Below are 19581 nucleotides of genomic sequence, written 5' to 3'. Positions count from 1 at the left end.
CCTCCAATGTGTCCTTCCATGAACACAGTTTTTCTTCAATGTTTTTCTTATAGTGGACACATGAGCAGAGACTTTAGCAAGTTCAAGAGATTCTGCAGGTCTTTTGCTGTTACCCTTGGGTTCTTTTTCACTTTTTCACCTCCTTCAGCATTGCACATTTGGTGTGATCTTTGCAGGAAGCCCACTCTTAGGGAGAGTAGCAACAATATTGAATTTCCTCCATTTGCAGACTATTTCTTTTGCTGTGGACTGATGAACACTCAGGCCTTTAGAAATGCTTTTGTAGCCTTTTCCAGCTGCATGTATCTCAACAGTTCTTCCTCTAAAATGTTTTGATCGAGGCATGGTGCACATGAACAGATCTTATTGACCTGCGTGTCTTTTTTATAGGGCAGGGCACCTCTACAACCCACATTTCCAATCTCAACTCATTGATCGGAACACCTGACATCAAACAGCTTTTGCAGAAGGCATTAACCCAGAGTTTCACATACTTTTTTGAACCTAGATTTTGATTGTTTAAATAGTGTACTCAATTTTGATGAGAGAAAGTACAATTTTTGTGCGTTATTAGTTTAAGCAGATTGTACTTGCCTATTATTGTGACTTAGATAAAGATCAGACCTTATTTTATGAGTCATTAATACAGAAAACCAGGTAATTGCAAAAGGTTTGCAAACTTTCCTGCAACTGTAAATGCTCATGAATACATCCAAATGAGACTGATATTCCAGAGTGAAGGTGCAAAACACAGTACCAACAGTCACACACAGAACAGGGCACATATAGCACAGATAAGATAGCAAGCACAGATACCAGTGAAACAGAGCCACAAAAAAAGTAGTCCATGAATGTTGCAGCAGTCTGCAGTTGAACACAATACAGCTTGTCTTCTGCTGAATGAATACTGACTGGCGTATCTCTCCTGGTTAGCTAAAACAGGCGGTACTGTGACCTGCCTGGATTTTTGACTAGCCCTGGTTGTGAGGTAGTTCTTACTAGATCTAATTTACTTTCCACAGGGAACAGAATTATGTAAAAAACGGAAAGAATGTGAAAGCCATGAACAAGAAATAAAAAAACGCCAGCGGATATGCCAGGATCTGGTATGTGAGCTCCTAATTATATTAATGTATGAGTATGAAGGAGTATGAGGGTAAACATGTCTCTTCAGAGTCACACTCTGTATTGTTGTTTTTTCACTGTATTAACAGAACATGTAAAAAATATGAACCTCCTGTGGGATACCATGTATAATTTAGTCAGTTTATATGCAGCATATGTGTAGTTCAGAGAAGTGTTTGTAAAGCAAATATGATATTATAAGTAATACATTGATAGTAATTGCAATTTTAAGCAATATTATTTGTTATTCAAAGCTTATTAGTGTTAAAGTTTTGCTCGGACCACTTGGTAATTCATTTTCAATGATTTCCTGTCCCTGTATATGGAATTAGCTTATCCATGCAGTTTACATCTCTGAAGTTTCAGAATTTGGAAGTTATGAAAGTTGATGACCCAAAGCATTAACTCTGTTTCCACTTCCATATTATTTTCTATTATCCTGCCGGCTCGCTGAAAGCTTCCAGCTTTTCCTGATTTTGTTTTTCAGCATCTGTTTTCTCTTATCTTCAATTGAGTTATGCTGTCTGCACAATAGGTGATTTTGATGTCAGAAGTGAGCTGTTGCTGAATTCTACTTTGCACTATCACTTTAATGAAAAAATCACTTCTATGGCTTGGGCTCTAGTACAGAACAAATTCTTCTTTTGGCTTGGATCTGAATTTGTCTGTGCCCGAAAGGCTAGTGAGTAAACTTGCATCCATCTAGAGTTTAGATTCAGTAGTGTCCAGAATTTCTAGAATCGGTAATACTTTGTTTTTAATGCCAAAGTTTTTCTGACAATATCCCTTTGAAGTGTGGTACCGGTATGTTGTTTTTCGGGGTTGAGATATATTGGCTCATTGGTAAGGTCAGATGGATTTTATGCACCAAACATGCCTCCTCAAACTTATTTTATGTATATGTAGAAAAATGCTTGAATTGTTTCCAATGTGCTGATTAATGTCACTGGCAGCAGTGTGCTCCAGTTTGTGCAGAAACACTGACAATACCTACAGTTTCTGACGCTGTGTTACAGTAGCAGTCCTGTAGCTGCATTCACTCTAGTCACACTGTGTACCTGATGCCACTCTGCCAGCTTTCCACATAACTACAGGATTGTTTGAGAAAAGCAAGATTTATTGGCAGTAAAAAAAAAAATTACTACCTGCTAGAACCAGAACCTGCTAAGACCAGGTGCAACTTGAACTCTTCCTGTGAGATCCTCATTGTTGACTTCACCTCCTACACAGTTAAACCATCACAAGGGAGGGTCCATAACAAATCCTGCCCTGAATCAGGTAAGGCTCCTATATTTTTTAACTGACTTGTTTCCCATTCTATTATTATGAACAGGTGAGCTCTCTAGAAATAATGTCATCCTTATGTTGAACAACATCAAGAGATGCCCCTGGAATTTTGTTCCTTGATTGTTAGTTGTTGGAACTAGCAATACTGTCATACGCCTGAGTCCTGTTTCTCACAGGTACTAATTTAATTCTTTAAATAATACGTCTTTCTCAAACAAATCTGTTTTTGTTGAAAGCTGATGGTAAGGCATCAGCTACATACAATAGCTACCCACTGCAAAGGTTATCTCTTATTCCTTCGCTTTGTACTCCAAGTTCACTAACATATTTTTAGAACAAAAAGGTAGGATGGGCTTTATATGATCTGGAGCCATTAGAGAGTCAGTGGAAGGAAGCTTACTAAAGGTTTGTAGTGGTGCAAAATGATATGCTTTGTATTGTCTTTGTCTTTGTTAAAATGTTTGTGTTTATACTTCAGGAGAATGAGCTGAAGCAAGTCTGGAGTGAGAATGCACGGTTAACTGAAGAGACCATTAGACTCAGCCAAGAGGCACAGGAGACTGATAAGGTGACAATCTCTGCTCAATGCATTGAATATACAGTGTCCTGCCGATTTATCTGATTGTGCAGATTGTGTTTAGTAGGGTTTATCTTATAAGCCTGCATTATGCATGTGCCAGAATGTTACCTCTTTCACAATCATATTGATTAATTCAGTGTCTTATTTCTGCCAATTGCAGTACTGTACAAAAGTCTCAGGAACATACATATAGTGAGGGTGCTTAAGACTTTTGCACAGTACTGTATTTGTCACCGTGGAGTGGAAAGTGTGTTTGTATATTTGGCAGGAGCAAAGGATGTGGAGTGCCGTGGGAGGGGTGTGGAACAGGTGGCAGAGGAGTGCCAGGAGCGTTGGGGGAAGGTGGCACAGGCAAGGTGTTTCCAAACAGTTGGCTTATTGATCATCACAGAATATTTCTCTGGTGCTTCCTGCTTCCACCCCTCTCCCTGCCCACTTCAGTCCACAATCCACGATAGAGAGCCATTTCAGAATCAGGTTTTATCATCATTCATATACTGTATGTCACAAACTTTGTTTATTTTGTGGTAGCAGTACAGTGCAATACATAAAATTGCTACGTAACTCTGCAAATGTCTGAAGCACCCTAACTCTATATATGTGTCTAAGACTTTTGCACAGTACTGTTCATTGGAGTGCCACAGGGATCAGTGCTGAGTCAGTTGTTGTTTGTCATCTACATCAGGGGGAGGGATGAAGCTAAGAGCTGGGAGGCTGATTGACAAAAGGGATACAAGGCTAGAGAAGGGGGAGTATCATAGGACAGAAGACCTTGGAAGAAAGAAAGGGGGAGCACCAGAGGGAGGAAATAAATAAATAGGGATGAGGTAAGAAGGAGAGGAGAGGCATTAATGGAAGTTAGAGAAATCAATGTTCATGCATCAGGTTGGAGGCTACCCAGACAGAATATAATGTGTTGTTCCTCCAACCTGAGTGTGGTTTCATCTTGACAGTAGAGGAGGCCATGGATTGACATATCAGAATGGGAATGGGTCATGGAATTAAAATGTGTGGCCACCGGGAGATCCTGCTTCCTCTGGCAGACAGAGCGTAGGTGTTCAGCAAAATGGTCTCCCAGTCTGCGTCAGGTGTCACCAATATATAAAAGGCCACACCGGGAGCACTGGACACAGTATATCAAACCAGCAGACTCACAGGTGAAGTGTCGCCACACCTGGAAGGACTGTTTGGGGCCCTGAATGGTGGTGAGGGAGGATGTGTAAGGGCAGGTGTTGCACTTGTTCCGCTTGCAAGGATAAATGCTAGGAGGGAGATCGGTGGGAAGGGATGGGGGGACAAATGGACAAGGGAGTCACATAGGTAGCAATCCCTGTGGAAAGCAGAAAGTGGGGGGGGAGGGAAAGATGTGCTTGATGGTGGGATCTCTTGGAGATGGTGGAAGTTATGGAGAATCATATGTTGGACACAGAGGCTGGTGGGGTAGTAGGTGAGGACAAGAGGAACCCTATCCTTAGTGAGGTGGCAGGAGGATGGGGTGAGAGCAGATGTGAGTGAAATGGGACCGATGCATTTGAGGGCAGAGTTGATGGTGGAGGAAGGGAAGCCCATTTCTTTAAAAAAGGAAGAGATCTCTTTCATCCTGGAATGAAAAACCTCATTCTGAAAGCAGATGCGGCAGAGACGAAGGAGTTGAGAGAAGGGGATGGCATTTTTACAAGTAACAGGGTGGGAAGAGGAATAGTCCAGATAGTTGTGAGAGTCTGTGGGCTTATAGTAGACTTCCGTAGATAAGCTGTCTCCAGAGACAGAGAGATCAAGGAAGGGGAGGGAGGTGTCGGAAATGGACCAGGTCAACTTGAGGGCAGGGTGGAAGTTGGACACAAAGTTGATGAGATCAACGAGCTCAGCGTGCGTGCAGGAAGCAGAGCCAATGTAATTGTCAATATAGCAAAGGAAAAGTGGGGGATGGATACCAATATAGGCTTGCAACATGGACTGTTCCGCTTAGCCAACAAAAAGGCAGTCATAGCTGGGACCCATATGGGTGCCCATAGCTACGCCTTTAGTTTGAAGGAAGTGGGAGGAGCCGAAGGTGAAATTATTAAGAGTAAGGACCAGTTCCGCTAGATGGAGGAGAGTGGTGGTAGAGGGGAACTGGTTGAGTCTGGAATCCAAAAAGAAACGGAGAGCATTGAGACCTTCCTGGTGGGTGATGGAGGTACAGAGTGACTGGACATCCACGGTGAAAATAAGACGATGGGGGCCAGGGAACTTGAAATCATTGAAAAAATCCAGCGCATCAGAAGTGTCACAAACATAGGTGGGAAGGAATTGAACAAGGGAGATAAAATAGTGTTGAGGTATGCAGAAATGAGTTTGGTGGGGCAGGAGCAAGCTGAAACAATGGGTCTACCTGGACTGGCAGGGTAGGAGGTAGAAATGGGAAGTACAGGAGATGGGAGGTGATATCGAAGTTGCAAATGTGTACAGCTTGTTCTGAGTCACGAACGTCCGACTTACAAACAACTCATACTTCGAGCAGCCTGCCATAAAGCCTATTAAAAATTTGTCAGCTCGAGGAAGGAGAACGCCATCCACTATTTTAAGTCAGATCACATTGCTGTTAACACTGTGTTGAGTGTGTTACTTTGTATTTGGGTTAAATTTTTCTTGGCAAGTTTCACCCTAACCCCTCTTTTCCAGTCAGCACCGCCCCCACTTGTCCCATTAAACCTGTCTCAATGCGGGTGGACTTTAGGACCCGGGAGAGCTCAGGACCCACCGCCCACAGCTGCTTCTGAATCCGCATAGTTTCTGTTCTGTTGATGGAAAACGATTATGATTGTAAATAAAGTGGAAATAATAAAGTGATCGGAAAGAGGTGAAACACCATCGGTCATTGGAAAAGCGTTAGGCTACAGTCGGTCAATGATCGGAACAATTTTAAAGGATAAAGTGAGAATAATGGAGCATGTGAAAGCCCTGTACCAATTAAAGCTACAATTATTACTAAGCAACGCAGTAGTTTATTATTGAAATACATACATTTCTTAAGTGTTTTACGTGCATAGAAAGGTAAAATATATACTATAACTAAGACAAACGTTTGACTAACTGACGTTAAATAATACCGGATGTACCTGTTCCGACTTACGTACAAATCCGACTTAAAGGCGGTCTTAAGAATGGAACTTGTTCATAATCTGGGGACACCCTGTACTGGTGAGGCCAAATCTGGAGCATTATGTGCAGGAAAGATGTAAATAAAGTTGAAAGAGTACAGACAAAACTTACAAGAATGTTGCCAGGTCTTGAGGACCTGAGTTACAAGGAAAGATTCATTAGGTTAGGACTTTATTCTTTGGAACGTAGAAGATTGAGAGGAGATGTGATAGAGGAATACAAAATTATGAGGGGTATAGATAGGGTAAATGCAAACATGCTTTTTCCTGAGGTTGGAGTAACCCAAACAAAGGTCATGGGTTAAGGATGAAATGTGAGAATTTAAAGGGAAACATAAGGGAAATTTCTTCAATCAAGAGCTGTGAGAGTGTGGAATGAGCTGCCAGCACATCTGGTGCATGCAAGCTTGATTTCAATATTTAAGAGAAGTTTGGATAGGTACATGGATGGTCAGGGTATGAAGGACTATGACCCTCTGCAGGTTGATGGGAGTAGTTTCAATGGTTCAGCAATGACTAGATGGGCCAAAGGGTCGGTTTCTGTGCTGAACTCTTTTATAACAATTACTTTATTTCATATTGGGCGGTTCCCCCATCATCCACTGTGTACTTCCTCTGCTAGCCTCATGACGTGCTGCTCTCTCCTCGCTCCTTCACACACTTTTGTTCACTCGCCCCTTCACTTCCCTCTGTTCACTTGCACAGGTATTGATTACCTGACTGGCAGACCACAGTAAACGCGCTTGCAACACTGTGTCAGACAGAGTGGTCAGCAGCACAGGGGACTGTCCTGTCTTCCTTTCTCTTCACCATCTACACCTCGGACTTCAACTACAACACAGAGTCTTACCATCTTCAGAAGTTTTCTGATGACTCTGCCATAGTTGCATGCAACAGCAAGGGAGATGAGGCTGAGTACAGGGCTACGGTGGGAAACTTTGTCACATGGTGTGAGCAGAATCATCTGCAGCTTAATGTGAAAAAGACTAAGGAGCTGGTGGTGGACCTGAGGAGGGCTAAGGCACCGGTGACCCCTGTTTCCATCCAAGGAGTCAGTGTGGACATGATGGAGGATTATAAATACCTGGGGATATGAACTGACAATAAACTGGACTGGTCAAAGAACACTGAGACTGTTCACAAGAAGGGTTGGAGTGATCTCTACTTCCTGAGGAGACTGAGTTCCTTTAACATCTGCCGGACAATGCTGAGGATGTTCTACAAATCTGTGGTGGCCAGTACTATCATGTTTGCTGTTGTGTGCTGGGGCAGCAGGCTGAGGGTAGCAGACACCAATGGAATCAACAAACTCATTTGTAAGGCCAGTGATGCTGTGGGGGTGGAACTGGAGTCTCTGACGGTGGTGTCTGAAAAGAGGGTCCTGTCCAAGTTGCGTGCTATCTTGGACAATGTCTCCCATCCACTCAATAATGTACTGGTTGGGCACAGGAGTACATTCAGCCAGAGACTCATTCCACCGAGATGCAACACTGAGCGTCATAGGAAGTCATTCCTGCCTGTGGCCATCAAACTTTACAATTCCTCCCTCCGAGTGTCAGACACTCTGAGCCAATAGGCTGGTCCTGGATTTATTTCCACTTGGCATAATTTACCTATTATTATTTAATTATTTATGGTTTTATGTTGCTATATTTCTACACTATTCTTGATTGGTGCGACTATAACAAAACCCATTTTCCATTGGGATCAATGAAGTATGTCTGTTCAACTTCCCTCTGTTCACTCGTCCCTTCACTTCCCTCTGTTCACTCGTCCCTTCACTTCCCTCTGTTCACTCGTCGCTTCATCGCTTGCCCCTTCACTTGCCTTTGTTCACTCATCAGTTGCTCACTGTTGCTCATTTACCATACTGCTTGCTTCCTCCTCATCCTCTCAATACTGTTGCATGTTGTCTCTCACAACCCATTGCGTGATGTCCACCCCTCACCCTGCTGAGAGTTGCCGCCCCATCATTATGTTGCTTGCTGTTGTCCACTAACCCCATTGTTCTTTCCTTCCTTCATACATCCAGGATATTCCATCCCCAGAATTTGTTGCCCCTCCCATCCTGCATTTTACTGTACTCCTCGCGTGACATCCTTTTTGTACAAATCCCAAATGCTTTGTTCCCTACCACCATTTTGTTCCTCGGAATATCTTATTCTATGATTAATGTTTTCTTTAAACATACTTTGTGAATTTGTAGATTTCTGCTTGAGTGTCAATATGGGTACATATATGTAGCTAGGGTGCCTAAGATTTTTGCTCAGTATGTATTGCACTGTGCTGCTGCAAAAAAAAAACAAACTTCTTGATGTATTAGTTATGATAACTTGATTTTTATATGGGTTGCTGTTGTGGTCTGAGAGAGGGGGAGTCATGGTTGGTATAGGAGCCATGCATTTGTTCTCTATCTGCATTGCATTTTATGTTGCAGGGTTTATTATGTTTATTGTAGCTAGTAACATGAGTGGTAGCATGGTAAAGTGAAAGGAATAAATCCTGTATTAGTACTTCGCTCATCACAATTTGTAGTAGCTGGGGGCTGATGGAAGTCATATATTTGCTGACCACTTAATAAAGTTCAATGACACTTAATTATGCTTGGCTTACACTTTCATCATTTCAAAATTGTGTGTTTGCTAATTACTAATAAGGAATCACAATGCATATACTTGACTTTTGGAACAATCATTTTTGGAGTGAGGGCAAGTCAAGCAAATATAACAAATCCGTAGGGTTGCTAGCAGCGGCAATTACTTTGGATTGGTTTGGCCACTACATTTGGGAAAAGGTGAAGGGAGAGGGGACGGAGTGAGAAGCAGCAGAGAAACATTCTAGAATGATCAGTGAACCAATTATTTGGAATCAAATGACCTTGCCTATTGTCTCAAGGATGCGTGTGTCTGCCCCGTGCGAAGCCCTGCCCCAGCACTCCCTCTCTGCCATCTGTTTCACACCCTTCCCATAGTGCTCCACCCTTGGCATTCCTAATATCATTTGCTCGTGCCATTTTTACAATCTTGTTCTCCATTCTACGTTGATAAATACAGTACTGTACAAAAGTTTAGGTACCCTCGCTATATATATATGTGGCTAGGACTTTTGCACAGTACTGTACATTCTAAATAAAGAAGTTTTTTTTTAAATTCTGTCCAACAGTTTCCATCCTGTCCTTAAGAATGGCATTGAAGGATACTGCTTCCAGGCAGTCATTCATCAGCAATGATTAATGCCATTTTCCAATTTTCATATGCATGCAGTTTCCTGCAAAGGACACAAAATAGTATTAGGCAATAAAAACTCTGGCTGATATTGCTCTATTTTCCCTTGATAACTGAGAGAAACTAATATCACCCTTACTGCTCCACTGAGATGGACAAAGTGATTACATCAAAACATCATGAGAGCATTTATCTTATTGTTGTATTTATTTAGCTAATTGTGTGACGAGCAATGAAGGAGGTCAGAGATAAGGCATTGTGAGGAAAGGAGGGGTGGTGGGTGGAAAGCGTTATCAATTATTTTCTAATAATTTAGAATGTCAGCCAAATTTGATGCCAGCAAGTCCCTATCCTGCACTCAGAAGCTACTTGCACCAAAGCAAGCGGACACTTATCATTGACAATTGTCATCAAGTTCATTATACTTGCATACAGTAATGAGGCAACACCTTTGTTCCTCTTGCCCTTCTAAAATGTTTATATTTACTGCAGATTAAAGCCCAGAACAATGACCTGAGAGGAAGACTCTCAGTGGTTACAGCAGAACGAGATTCAGTTCTGAAGGAGAATCAGCGACTCCAAGCCAAACTGGAGAATCTAGAGCAAGTCCTGAAGGTGAGATCTCCTTTGGAGTGAGACGTTGTGATCTTGGGTATCCATCTAGTATGGGTGTTGCAGATCATAGATAACTTCCAGGATATTTTGTTTCTTTAAGTATGGAATTTTAGGTCTTACTGAGTTCTGCATTATTTCCTTCCCTGTAAAAAGAAAGAAACATAGAAGTAAAACAAAGTGACCCAAGAAACTCCCAGGTTCATCTGGTGAGGAGGACCTGCATTTGCACCAGAGCTTTGGTCAGAAAATTTAATGATCAGAAATGGATCTGGAATTGTAGACCTTGGCTATAAATGTTATAAAACAGAAAGAGTTGATTGATCATTGTGAGAAAAATTTAGAATTCACTAAATAGACCTCTGTAAAATTGGCATAGGTAGGAAACTTCAGTACCAAAAAGAGAGTGTAGAGATAATTTTCCCATTTTGTCCTGGTATGGGGCTATGAGATTTCAGCAAATCACTAATAGAAGCTGATGTATTTCTAGCAGCACCTCAGTAAATGACTGGAAGTATTTTTAGCAAGAATAATCTTGCTTTCAGAAACCTGTCTTTCTGAACGAAACTGCCGACTATCCTGCACTTTCAGTGGGCAGGTTGATTTCAGAAAGCAGAGAAGCACTTGCATAATCAAATTGGATGTAATTGATTTATCACTGTATAGCATATGCGAGAGGTGGCAGAACGTAGGCACCAGTTGCAGTTGGAACATGAAGAAGCACTGACGATTCTTCAAGCCAAGCAGCATGAGGTTGAACGACTGCAACAGGTAGGAAAAGTGTTCTTTTTTCCTTTCCTTTAAGTCGCATCCTTCATAATGTGTGCTTAGAATTTCAGGAGGCCGTTGACAAAGTGCCACATATGAGGCTGCTTAATAAGCTATGAGCCCACAACAGGAAATATTCTAGCATGGATAAAACAGTGGCTGATTGGGAGGAGGCAAAGAGTGGGAATAAAGGGAGCCTTTCTGGTTGGCTTCCTGTGACTAGTGACGTTCCACAGGGGTCTATGTTGCGACCAGTTCTTTTTACGCTATATGTCAATGATTTAGATGATGGAATTGATGGCTTTGTTGCAAAGTTTGCAGACAATATCTCTGGAGGAGCAGGTAGTTTTGAGGAAGTAGAGAGGCTACAGGAGGACTTAGATTAGGAGAATGGGCAAAGAAATAGCAGATGGCATACAGTGTCGGGAAGTGAAAGGTCATGCACTTTGGTAAAAGAAATGAAAGGGTTGACTTTTCTAAGTGGAGAGAAAATGCAAAAAACTGAGACGCAAAGTGACTTGGGAGTCCTTGTGCAGGATTTCCTAAAGGTTAATTTTAAGGTTGAGTCTGTGGTGTGGAAGGCAAATGCAATGTTCGTATTTATTTCAAGAGGACTAGAATATAAAAGGAAGGATGTAATGTTGAGTCTTTATAAAGCACTGGCAAGGCCTCACTTGGAGCATTCTGAGCAGTTTTGGGCCCCTTATCTTGCAAAGGATGTGCTGAAGCTGGACAGGCTTCAAAAGAGGTTCACAAAAATAATTCCAGAATTGAATGGCTTATCATATGAAGAGTGTTTGTTGGCTCTGGGCCTGTATTCATTAGAATTTAGAAGAATGAGGGGTGACCTCATTGAAACCTGTCAAATGATGACTTGCAGGCCTTGGTAGAGTGGATGTGGAGAAGATGATTTCTATGGTGGGAGAGTTTAAGACCAGAGGACACAGCTTCAGAATAGAGAGGCATCCTAGAAAAGAGATGAGGAGGAATTTCTTTAGCCATAGAGTGGTGAACTTGTAGAATTCTTTGCCAGTTGTGGAGACCAAATCTTTAGGTATATTTAAGGCAGAGTTTGATTCTTTCTTGATTGTTCAGGGCATGAAGAGATATGGAGAGAAGACAGGAGATTGGGACTGAGAGGAAGTTTGATCAGCTATGATGAAATGGTGGAGCAGACTTGATGGGCCAAATGGCCTAATTCTACTTCTATGTCTTATGGTCTTAAATGGATTTGTGTAATTCACAGAATCACAGTCATCTACACTTTGCCTAAATCTTTTGCATAGTCATTGATTATGAATATCATCACATAGAAATCATCACAGTTGACTCAGTTCTGTCCTTAGCTGGTGTACAACTGGATGTCTTTATGGACAACAACTTAGAGAACTAGAATCATTTGCAGTTTATTTTCCTTTGTATACTCGAAACACACAAAGGTGTACCCCTCTGGGAACAAAGAACAAATAATGAGTATTTCATGGCAAGTAAACAGTCGGCAATCCCTTGAAGGAACACATTGGAAAAACCCCTCAACTATAGCTCTTTGCTTGACATGATCATCATTGACTCCATTACACTGCTTACAGACTACAGGAAATTTACATTTTACCATTGCTCTCAATCAAAGTAGACCTTATCACCTTCAATCATTGCAACTGCAGATAGAATAAAATGTTCAAAATGGGTGGATATTACACTAATGGAATTGAAGAAAAGGGTCACTTGATAGAAAATTTGTTGAGTAATGAGATGATCACCATAGCAGAAAGCCACATAAGTAATAAAGCACCTTGTTAACATATTGGTTATGTTTGAATATTCTTACTTAAACTAAGAATCTAAGGGATTGCTTAATTCGTATTACAAGTGCCAGAATTACTTGCCTTTTTGTGAATCTCTGCAATTTGATACTTATGTGATAGACATGATTATACTTGGTTACCTATCATTTTGTGTTGGAACATGCAATGAGCCTGTAACTGTGCTTGAAAGATCAAGGTTGCAGATCATAGTTAAACAAGACTCCAAGTAAACATGGAGTAAAGCCAGATCTAACATATAAAGAGGCTTTGAGGTAAGAGAAGCAGAATAAAGGGTGTAAAGGTAGTAAGGTAGAAGAGCTGAAGTGCATGTACTTCAATGCAAGAAGCATCAGGAACAAAGGTGATGAACATGGATACATACATGGAATTATGATGTAATGGCCATTACAGAGACTTTGCTGGCACCAGGGCAGGAATGGATTCTCAATATTCCTGGATTTCAGTGCTTTAAAAGGGATAGAGAGGGGTGAAAAGGGGAGGAGGGATGGCATTACTGGTCAGGGATACTATTACAGCTACAGAAAGGGTGGGTAATGCAGCAGGTTCCTCTTTTGAATCAGTATTGATGGAAGTCAGGAACAGGAAAGGAGCAGTTACTCGATTGGGAGTATTCTACAGGCCCCCTGGTAGCAGCAGAGACACCGAGGAGCAGATTGGGAGGCAGATTTTGGAAACGTGCAAAAATAACAGGGTTGTTATCATGGGTGACTTTAACTTCCCTAATATTGATTGGCACCTGATTAGTTCGAATGGTTTAGATGGGGGAGAGTTTGTTGAGTGTGTCCAGGATGGATTCCTGTCACAGTATGTTGACAGGCCGACTAGGGGGAATGCCATATTGGATCTAATGTTAAGTAACGAACCAGGTCAGGTCACAGATCTCTCAGTGGGTTAGCATCTGGGGGACAGTGACCACCGCTCCCTGACCTTTAGCATTATCATGGAAAAGGATAGAATCAGAGAGGACAGGAAAATTTTTAATTGGGGAAGGGCAAGTTATGAGGCTATAAGGCTAGAACTTGCGGGTGTGAATTGTGATGATGTGTTTGCAGGGATATGCACTATGGGCATGTGTTCAATGTTTAGGAATCTGTTGCAGGATGTTAGAGATAAATTTGTCCCGGTGAGGAAGATTAAGAATGGTAGGGTGAAGGAACCATGGGTGACAAGTGAGGTGGAAAATCTAGTCAGGTGGAAGAAGGCAGCATACATGAGGTTTAGGAAGCAAGGATCAGATGGGTCTATTGAGGAATATAGGGTAGCAAGAAAGGAGCTTAAGAAGGGGCTGAGAAGAGCAAGAAGGGGACACGAGAAAGTCTTGCTGAATAGGGTAAAGGAAACTTCCAAGGCAGTCTTCAATTATGTGAAGAACAAAAGGATGACACGAGTGAAGGTAGGACCGAATAGAGATAATGGTGGGAATATGTGTCTGGAGGCTGTGGAAGTGAGTAAGGTCCTCAATGAATACTTCTCTTTGGTATTCACCAATGAGAGAGAACTTGATGATGGTGTGGATAATATGAGTGAGGTTGAAGTTCTGGAGCATGTTGATATTAAAGGAGAGGATGTGTTGGAGTTGTTAAAATAGATTAGGACAGATAAGTCCCTGGGGCCTGACGCAATATTCCCCAGGTTGCTCCACGAGGCGAGGGAAGAGATTGCTGAGCCTCTGGCTAGGATCTTTATGTCCTTGTTGTCCACGGGAATGGTACCGGAGGATTGTAGGGAGGCGAATGTTGTCCCCTTGTTCAAAAAAGTTAGTATGGATAGTCCGGGTAATTATAGACCAGTGAGCCTTACATCTGTGGTGGGAAAGCTGTTGGAAAAGATTCTTAGAGATAGGATCTGTGGGCATTTAGAGAATCATGGTCTGATCAGGGACAGTCAGCAGGGCTTTGTGAGGGGCAGATCATGTCTAACAAGCCTGATAGAGTTCTTTGAGGAGATGACCAGGCATATAGATGAGGGTAGTGCAGTGGATGTGATCTACATGGATTTTAGTAAGGCATTTGACAAGGTTCCACACGGTAGGCTTATTCAGAAAGTCAGAAGGCATGGGATCCAGGAAAGATTGGCTAGGTGGATTCAGAATTGGCTTGCCTGCAGAAAGCAGAGGTTCGTGGTGGAGGGAGTACATTTGGATTGGAGGGTTGTGACAAGTGGTGTCCCACAAGGATTGGTTCTGGGACCTTTTCATGATTTTTATTAACGACCTGTATGTGGGGGTAGAAGAGTGGGTTGGCAAGTTTGCAGACGACACAAAGATTGGTGGTGTTGTGGATAGTGTAGAAGATTGTCGAAGATTGCAGGGAGACATTGATAGGATGCAGAAGTGGACTAAGAAGTGGTAGATGGAGTTCAACCCAGAGAAGTGTGAGGTGGTGCACTTTGGAAGGACAAATTTCAAGGCAGAGTACAAAGTGAATGGCAGGATACTTGGTAGTGTGGAGGAGCAGAGAGATCTGGGGGTACATGTCCACAGATCCCTGAAAGTTACCTCATAGGTAGATAGGGTAGTTAAGAAAGCTTATGGGGTGTTAGCTTTCATAATTCGAGGGATAGAGTTTAAGAGTCGTGAGGTAATGATCCAGCTGTATAAAACTTTGGTTAGGCCACACTTGGAGTACTGTGTCCAGTTCTGGTCACCTCAGTATAGGAAGGATGTGGAAGCATTGGAAAGGGTACAGAGGAGATTTACCAGGATGCTGCCTGGTTTAGAGAGCATGCATTATGATCAGAGATTAAGGGAGCTAGGGCTTTACTCTTTGGAGAGAAGAAGGATGAGAGGAGACATGATAGAGGTATACAAGATATTAAGAGGAATACATAGAGTGGACAGCCAGCACCTGCTCAATCAAGAGAACATGGCTTCAAGGTAAAGGGTGGGAAGTTCAAGGGGGATATTAGAGGGTTTTTTACTCCGAGAGTGGTTGGTGCGTGGAATGTGCTGCCTGAGTCTGTGGTGGAGGCAGATACACTAGTGAAATTTAAGAGACTACTAGACAGGTACATTGAGGAATTTAAGATGGGGGGAATATATGGGAGGCAGGGTTTGAGGGTCGGCACAACATTGTGGGCCGAAGAGTCTGCACTGTGCTGTATTGTTCTATGTTCTATGTAAGTCTGCATAACAGATTACTTGGCCCATCGAGTCTGACATGTTATCTGGAGCTACACAGAGTAATCTCAGTCTCTTGTGTTTTTTCTGTGGTTTTATGTTCTACCCTAACAAAGGAATTTTCAAGCTACCTTTGAAGCAATTAAAGGCTCTATTTAAAAATAGCAACCGCACAATTTCACAAAGCAATTTCCCTCTGTGAAATTAGTTTTTAGACAGGTGCGTGAAACAGTTCCTGAAGAGACACTGACTTGCGTAGAGGGAAAGAGAGTTTAAAAGAAGCAAGCAGGAACAGTCAGCATTGATAATGCAGCACAGTTCCTGAGGAGACATTGGATTGCGCATAATTTGGCACTTGACAAGATTCTGTAAAAAGAAATCGGGTTTAAGCAGAGTGGCCATTGTGTGAGTGGGCCAATGTTAGAGCAGGAAGTTTTTGCTTTGGGTCACCAAGGCTTCGGCAAGGAGAGACAGTTACAGGAGGTAGATATTTTTTCTCTATTTATTCTTTTTCTTTTTTATTGTACATTTAGAGCAGTGAGGATGCTAGACAGGATAGTGGATTGTTCTGCTTGCAGGATGTGGGAAGGCAGAGAACTTCAGTGTCCCTCACGGCTACTCCTGCAAGAAGTGCACCTGCTAATAGACTGTACTAAGGAATTGGAGCTCAAAGTGGATGAACTCAGGATTAGGAGCCTGAGGGGTTGATAGGATACACAGGGTTGCAGGACACAGGTTGCAGGGTTAAGAGGTGAGCTGTAGGTGATACATTGGTTAGGGAAACAGAAAGGAGGTTCTGTGGCCAAGAACGAGATTCTTGGATGGTACATTGCTTCTTGGGTACTAGGGTTAGAGATATCTTTGATCGAGTTTGCAGCATTCTGAAGTGGGAGGATGAGCAGCCAGAGGTTGTGGTCCACATCGATACCAATGGCATGGGTAGAAGGGATGACAGGGTCTTGAAGAGTGACTTCACGGAGTTAGGTGCTAAGTTAAAGTACAGTACCTCCAAGGCTATGATCTCAGGATTGCTGCCCATGCCACGTGCTAGTGAGGCCAGAAATAGCAAGGTCATACAGTTTAACACGTGGCTCAGGATATAGTACAGGAGGGAGGACTTTAGAATTTTGGATCATTGGGTCCCTTCCCGAGAAGGTGAGACGTGTACAGAAAGGACGATTTGCATCTGAACTGGAGGCAGACTACCGTAGATTCCGGACTACAGAGCGCACCTGATTAAAAGCCGCACGCTCTAATTTTAGAAAGAAAATCAATTTTGTACTTGTACAAGCCGCACCGGATTTTAAGCCGCAGGTGTCCCACGTTGTAATATGAGATATTTACACAGAAAGATATTACACGTGAGGATTTTTTAACTTTTAATTAAATCCATATGGTATCATAACCAAATATATATTGCAAATGCTTTTTTTCGAACAGTGCCTGTAACACAGCTACTTTTAAATATACATACGTATCAGTAACACACAAATTACGTTGCGTATACTTTTTTACTGAACAGTGCACGAACAACATTCCAATATCTCCTAACGACTGGTAAAAAAAATATATATACTGCAGCCTACCAGGAAAAGTTATTGATCGCCTTCTTCATCTTCCTCCTGTGCACTAAAACCATCAAAGTCCTTCAGTGTCCGAATTGAATAAAACCTCAGGATCTCGTCACTCACTTCAGTCTCTTCGTTGTCGCTCTCACTTGAGCACACGCTGCAGTCCAGCCTTTCGAAACCCGCTGGTGATGGTGGAAGTTGTGACACCGCTCCACGCATTTAGGATCCACTGGCAGACTTGAGTTAAAGATGCTCTTCGCATGCGTCCTGTTTTGGTAAAAGATTTCTCACCGCTCGTCATCCAAGCCTCCCACTCAACGCACAGCGCCACTTTAAATGCCCGGTTCACGCTGATGTCCAGTGGCTGCAAATACTTCGTGGTGCCCCCAGGAATCACAGCTGGAATTGAGTTTGTACTCTTGATGGCAGCTTTCACTGAACTTTCATTGTCAGCCGCTTAAAAAATCACCATCAGTGGAAGCTTTAGTCCGGATGCTGTGCAGCTCAGAACACAAGTAAAATGCGTTCTCTCATGGTCACTTGTTTTCAGTGTGATGGACGAGTCACCTTTTTTATTAACAGTCCGAGTGAGAGGCAGGTCAAACGTCAAAGGTACTTCATCCATATTTATGATATCATCTGGCCCGATGGAATTCTCCGCTATCTTTGAGTGAACGTTAGCAAGTTGTTCCTCGTGGTCGGGAGGGAGCTGCTGACACAGAGTCGTGCGTACCCTGACGGACAGGCCTTTTCGTCTCATAAATCTAAAACACCACAATGGCCCACCTCTAAAATCTTCGATTTTCATTTTGGTGGCGATTGCTTTAGCCTTCAGTCTGATCTGCACGGTGGAAACACCGCGGCCGCCTGCTCTCTGTGTGTTAACCCAGTCTTCAAGAAAGTTTTCAAGTTCGGGCCATCTGCTATGATTACCTCTGAAAGCTTTTGTCGTCTTTTTGCATTGATTCAGTTCTTTACGCTGGCGTCTCCACTGTCTCAACATCGATTTATTTATGCCAAGATTATGTGCAGCAGCTCGATTTCCTTCTTCAACCGCCAGATTGATCGCCTTTAACTTAAAAGCTGCATCATATGCTTTTCTTCGAGTGTTTTCCATGTTGATGAGGGTGAGTACAAATGACTGATTTACAATAATTTAATTGTGAAAGTGCGCTTGATTTATCGTACAATTTCATTGGACCTCTGTGAACTACTCATCAATTTTATTGGTCTACTGTTATGAGGCAAAATGTTTTTGGTGGCATGAAAAAAAAACATGCATTAGCTGCACAGTAGTATAGGCCGCAGTGTTGCCGCAGTGTTCAAAGCGTGGGAAAAAAGTAGCGGCTTATAGTCCGGAATTTACGGTAATATCTTAGCAGGAAGATTTGCTAGTACTGCACAGGGTTGGTGGGAGGCGGGGTTTAAACTGGAGTTGCAAGAGTGTAGGTATCAGAATGCCAGAACAAATAGTGAAGTTGTTGTGGAGAAAAACATTGTTAACCCTGTATACAAGGCAGGAATCAAAAAGTTGAGCATGATGAGACTAATGTTCTGAGCTATGTATATTTTAATGCAAGGAATATTAAAGGCTGTTCAGCTTAGGGTGTAGATCAGCATGTGAAATTATGACATTGTTGCCATTAGTGAGGCTTGGTTGCAGGAGAGACAGAACTGGCAGCTCAATGTTCCAGGGTTCTGTGGTTTATGGCATAATAGAGCAGGAGGGATTAAAGGGAGAGGGGTGGAACTACTAGTTAAGGAAAATGTCACAGCATTGCTCAGACATTGTCACAGATTGCAGAGCTTGTCTATTGAGGCTTTATTGATGGAATTGAGGAATAAGTAATGCATGACCGCATTAATGGAAATATAGACCATCCAACAGTCCATGGGATTTAGAGGAGGAAATTTGTAGAGAGAGCGCAGACTGTTGCAAGAAACAAGGTTGTGATAGTGGGTAATTTTAACTTTCTGCATATTGGCGGGGACGTCCATACTGTTAAAGGGCTGGATGGGAAAAAGTTTGTTAAGTGTGTTAAGGAAATTTTCCTTAATCGTTACGTTGAAGTCCCAACTAGCGAGTATGATACTAGATCTCCCGTTAGGAGATGAGACAGGGAAGGTGACAGTAGCTTGTGCAGTGAAATACTGTATCTAGTGATCATAATGCCATTAGTTTCAAGGTAATTATGGAAAAGGATATGTCTGGTCCTCAAGTTGAGGTTCTAAATTGGAGAAAAGCCAATTTAATAGTATCATAAAGGATCTGGCAAGTGTGAAATGAGACAGGCCTTCTGGGAGGCCTTCAGAAGTGAAATCTTGAG

General features: G+C 42.4%; 1 protein-coding gene across 6 annotated transcripts in view; it reads left to right on the top strand.

Annotated features, from left to right (window-relative positions):
* LOC132395942 (peripheral-type benzodiazepine receptor-associated protein 1) overlaps positions 1-19581 on the top strand; it is a 312337-nt gene that overhangs the window by 208554 nt on the left and 84202 nt on the right. For all 6 annotated transcript variants that reach the window (XR_009512792.1, XM_059973163.1, XM_059973159.1 and 3 more), the window contains exons 7-10: positions 1023-1106; positions 2891-2980; positions 9852-9974; positions 10638-10742. Coding sequence is in view for 5 of the 6 variants with exons in the window: in XM_059973163.1 (XP_059829146.1) it covers positions 1023-1106; positions 2891-2980; positions 9852-9974; positions 10638-10742 (402 nt within the window). In the remaining variant the exon portion in view is untranslated. The remainder of the gene's footprint in view (positions 1-1022; positions 1107-2890; positions 2981-9851; positions 9975-10637; positions 10743-19581) is intronic.

Source organism: Hypanus sabinus, chromosome 6 (genome assembly GCF_030144855.1).
Source record: "Hypanus sabinus isolate sHypSab1 chromosome 6, sHypSab1.hap1, whole genome shotgun sequence".
In the NCBI taxonomy this organism is placed as follows: Eukaryota; Metazoa; Chordata; class Chondrichthyes; order Myliobatiformes; family Dasyatidae; genus Hypanus; species Hypanus sabinus.
Note: the sequence above shows the minus strand (reverse complement) of the source record. Positions and strands in the feature narration are given on the sequence as shown.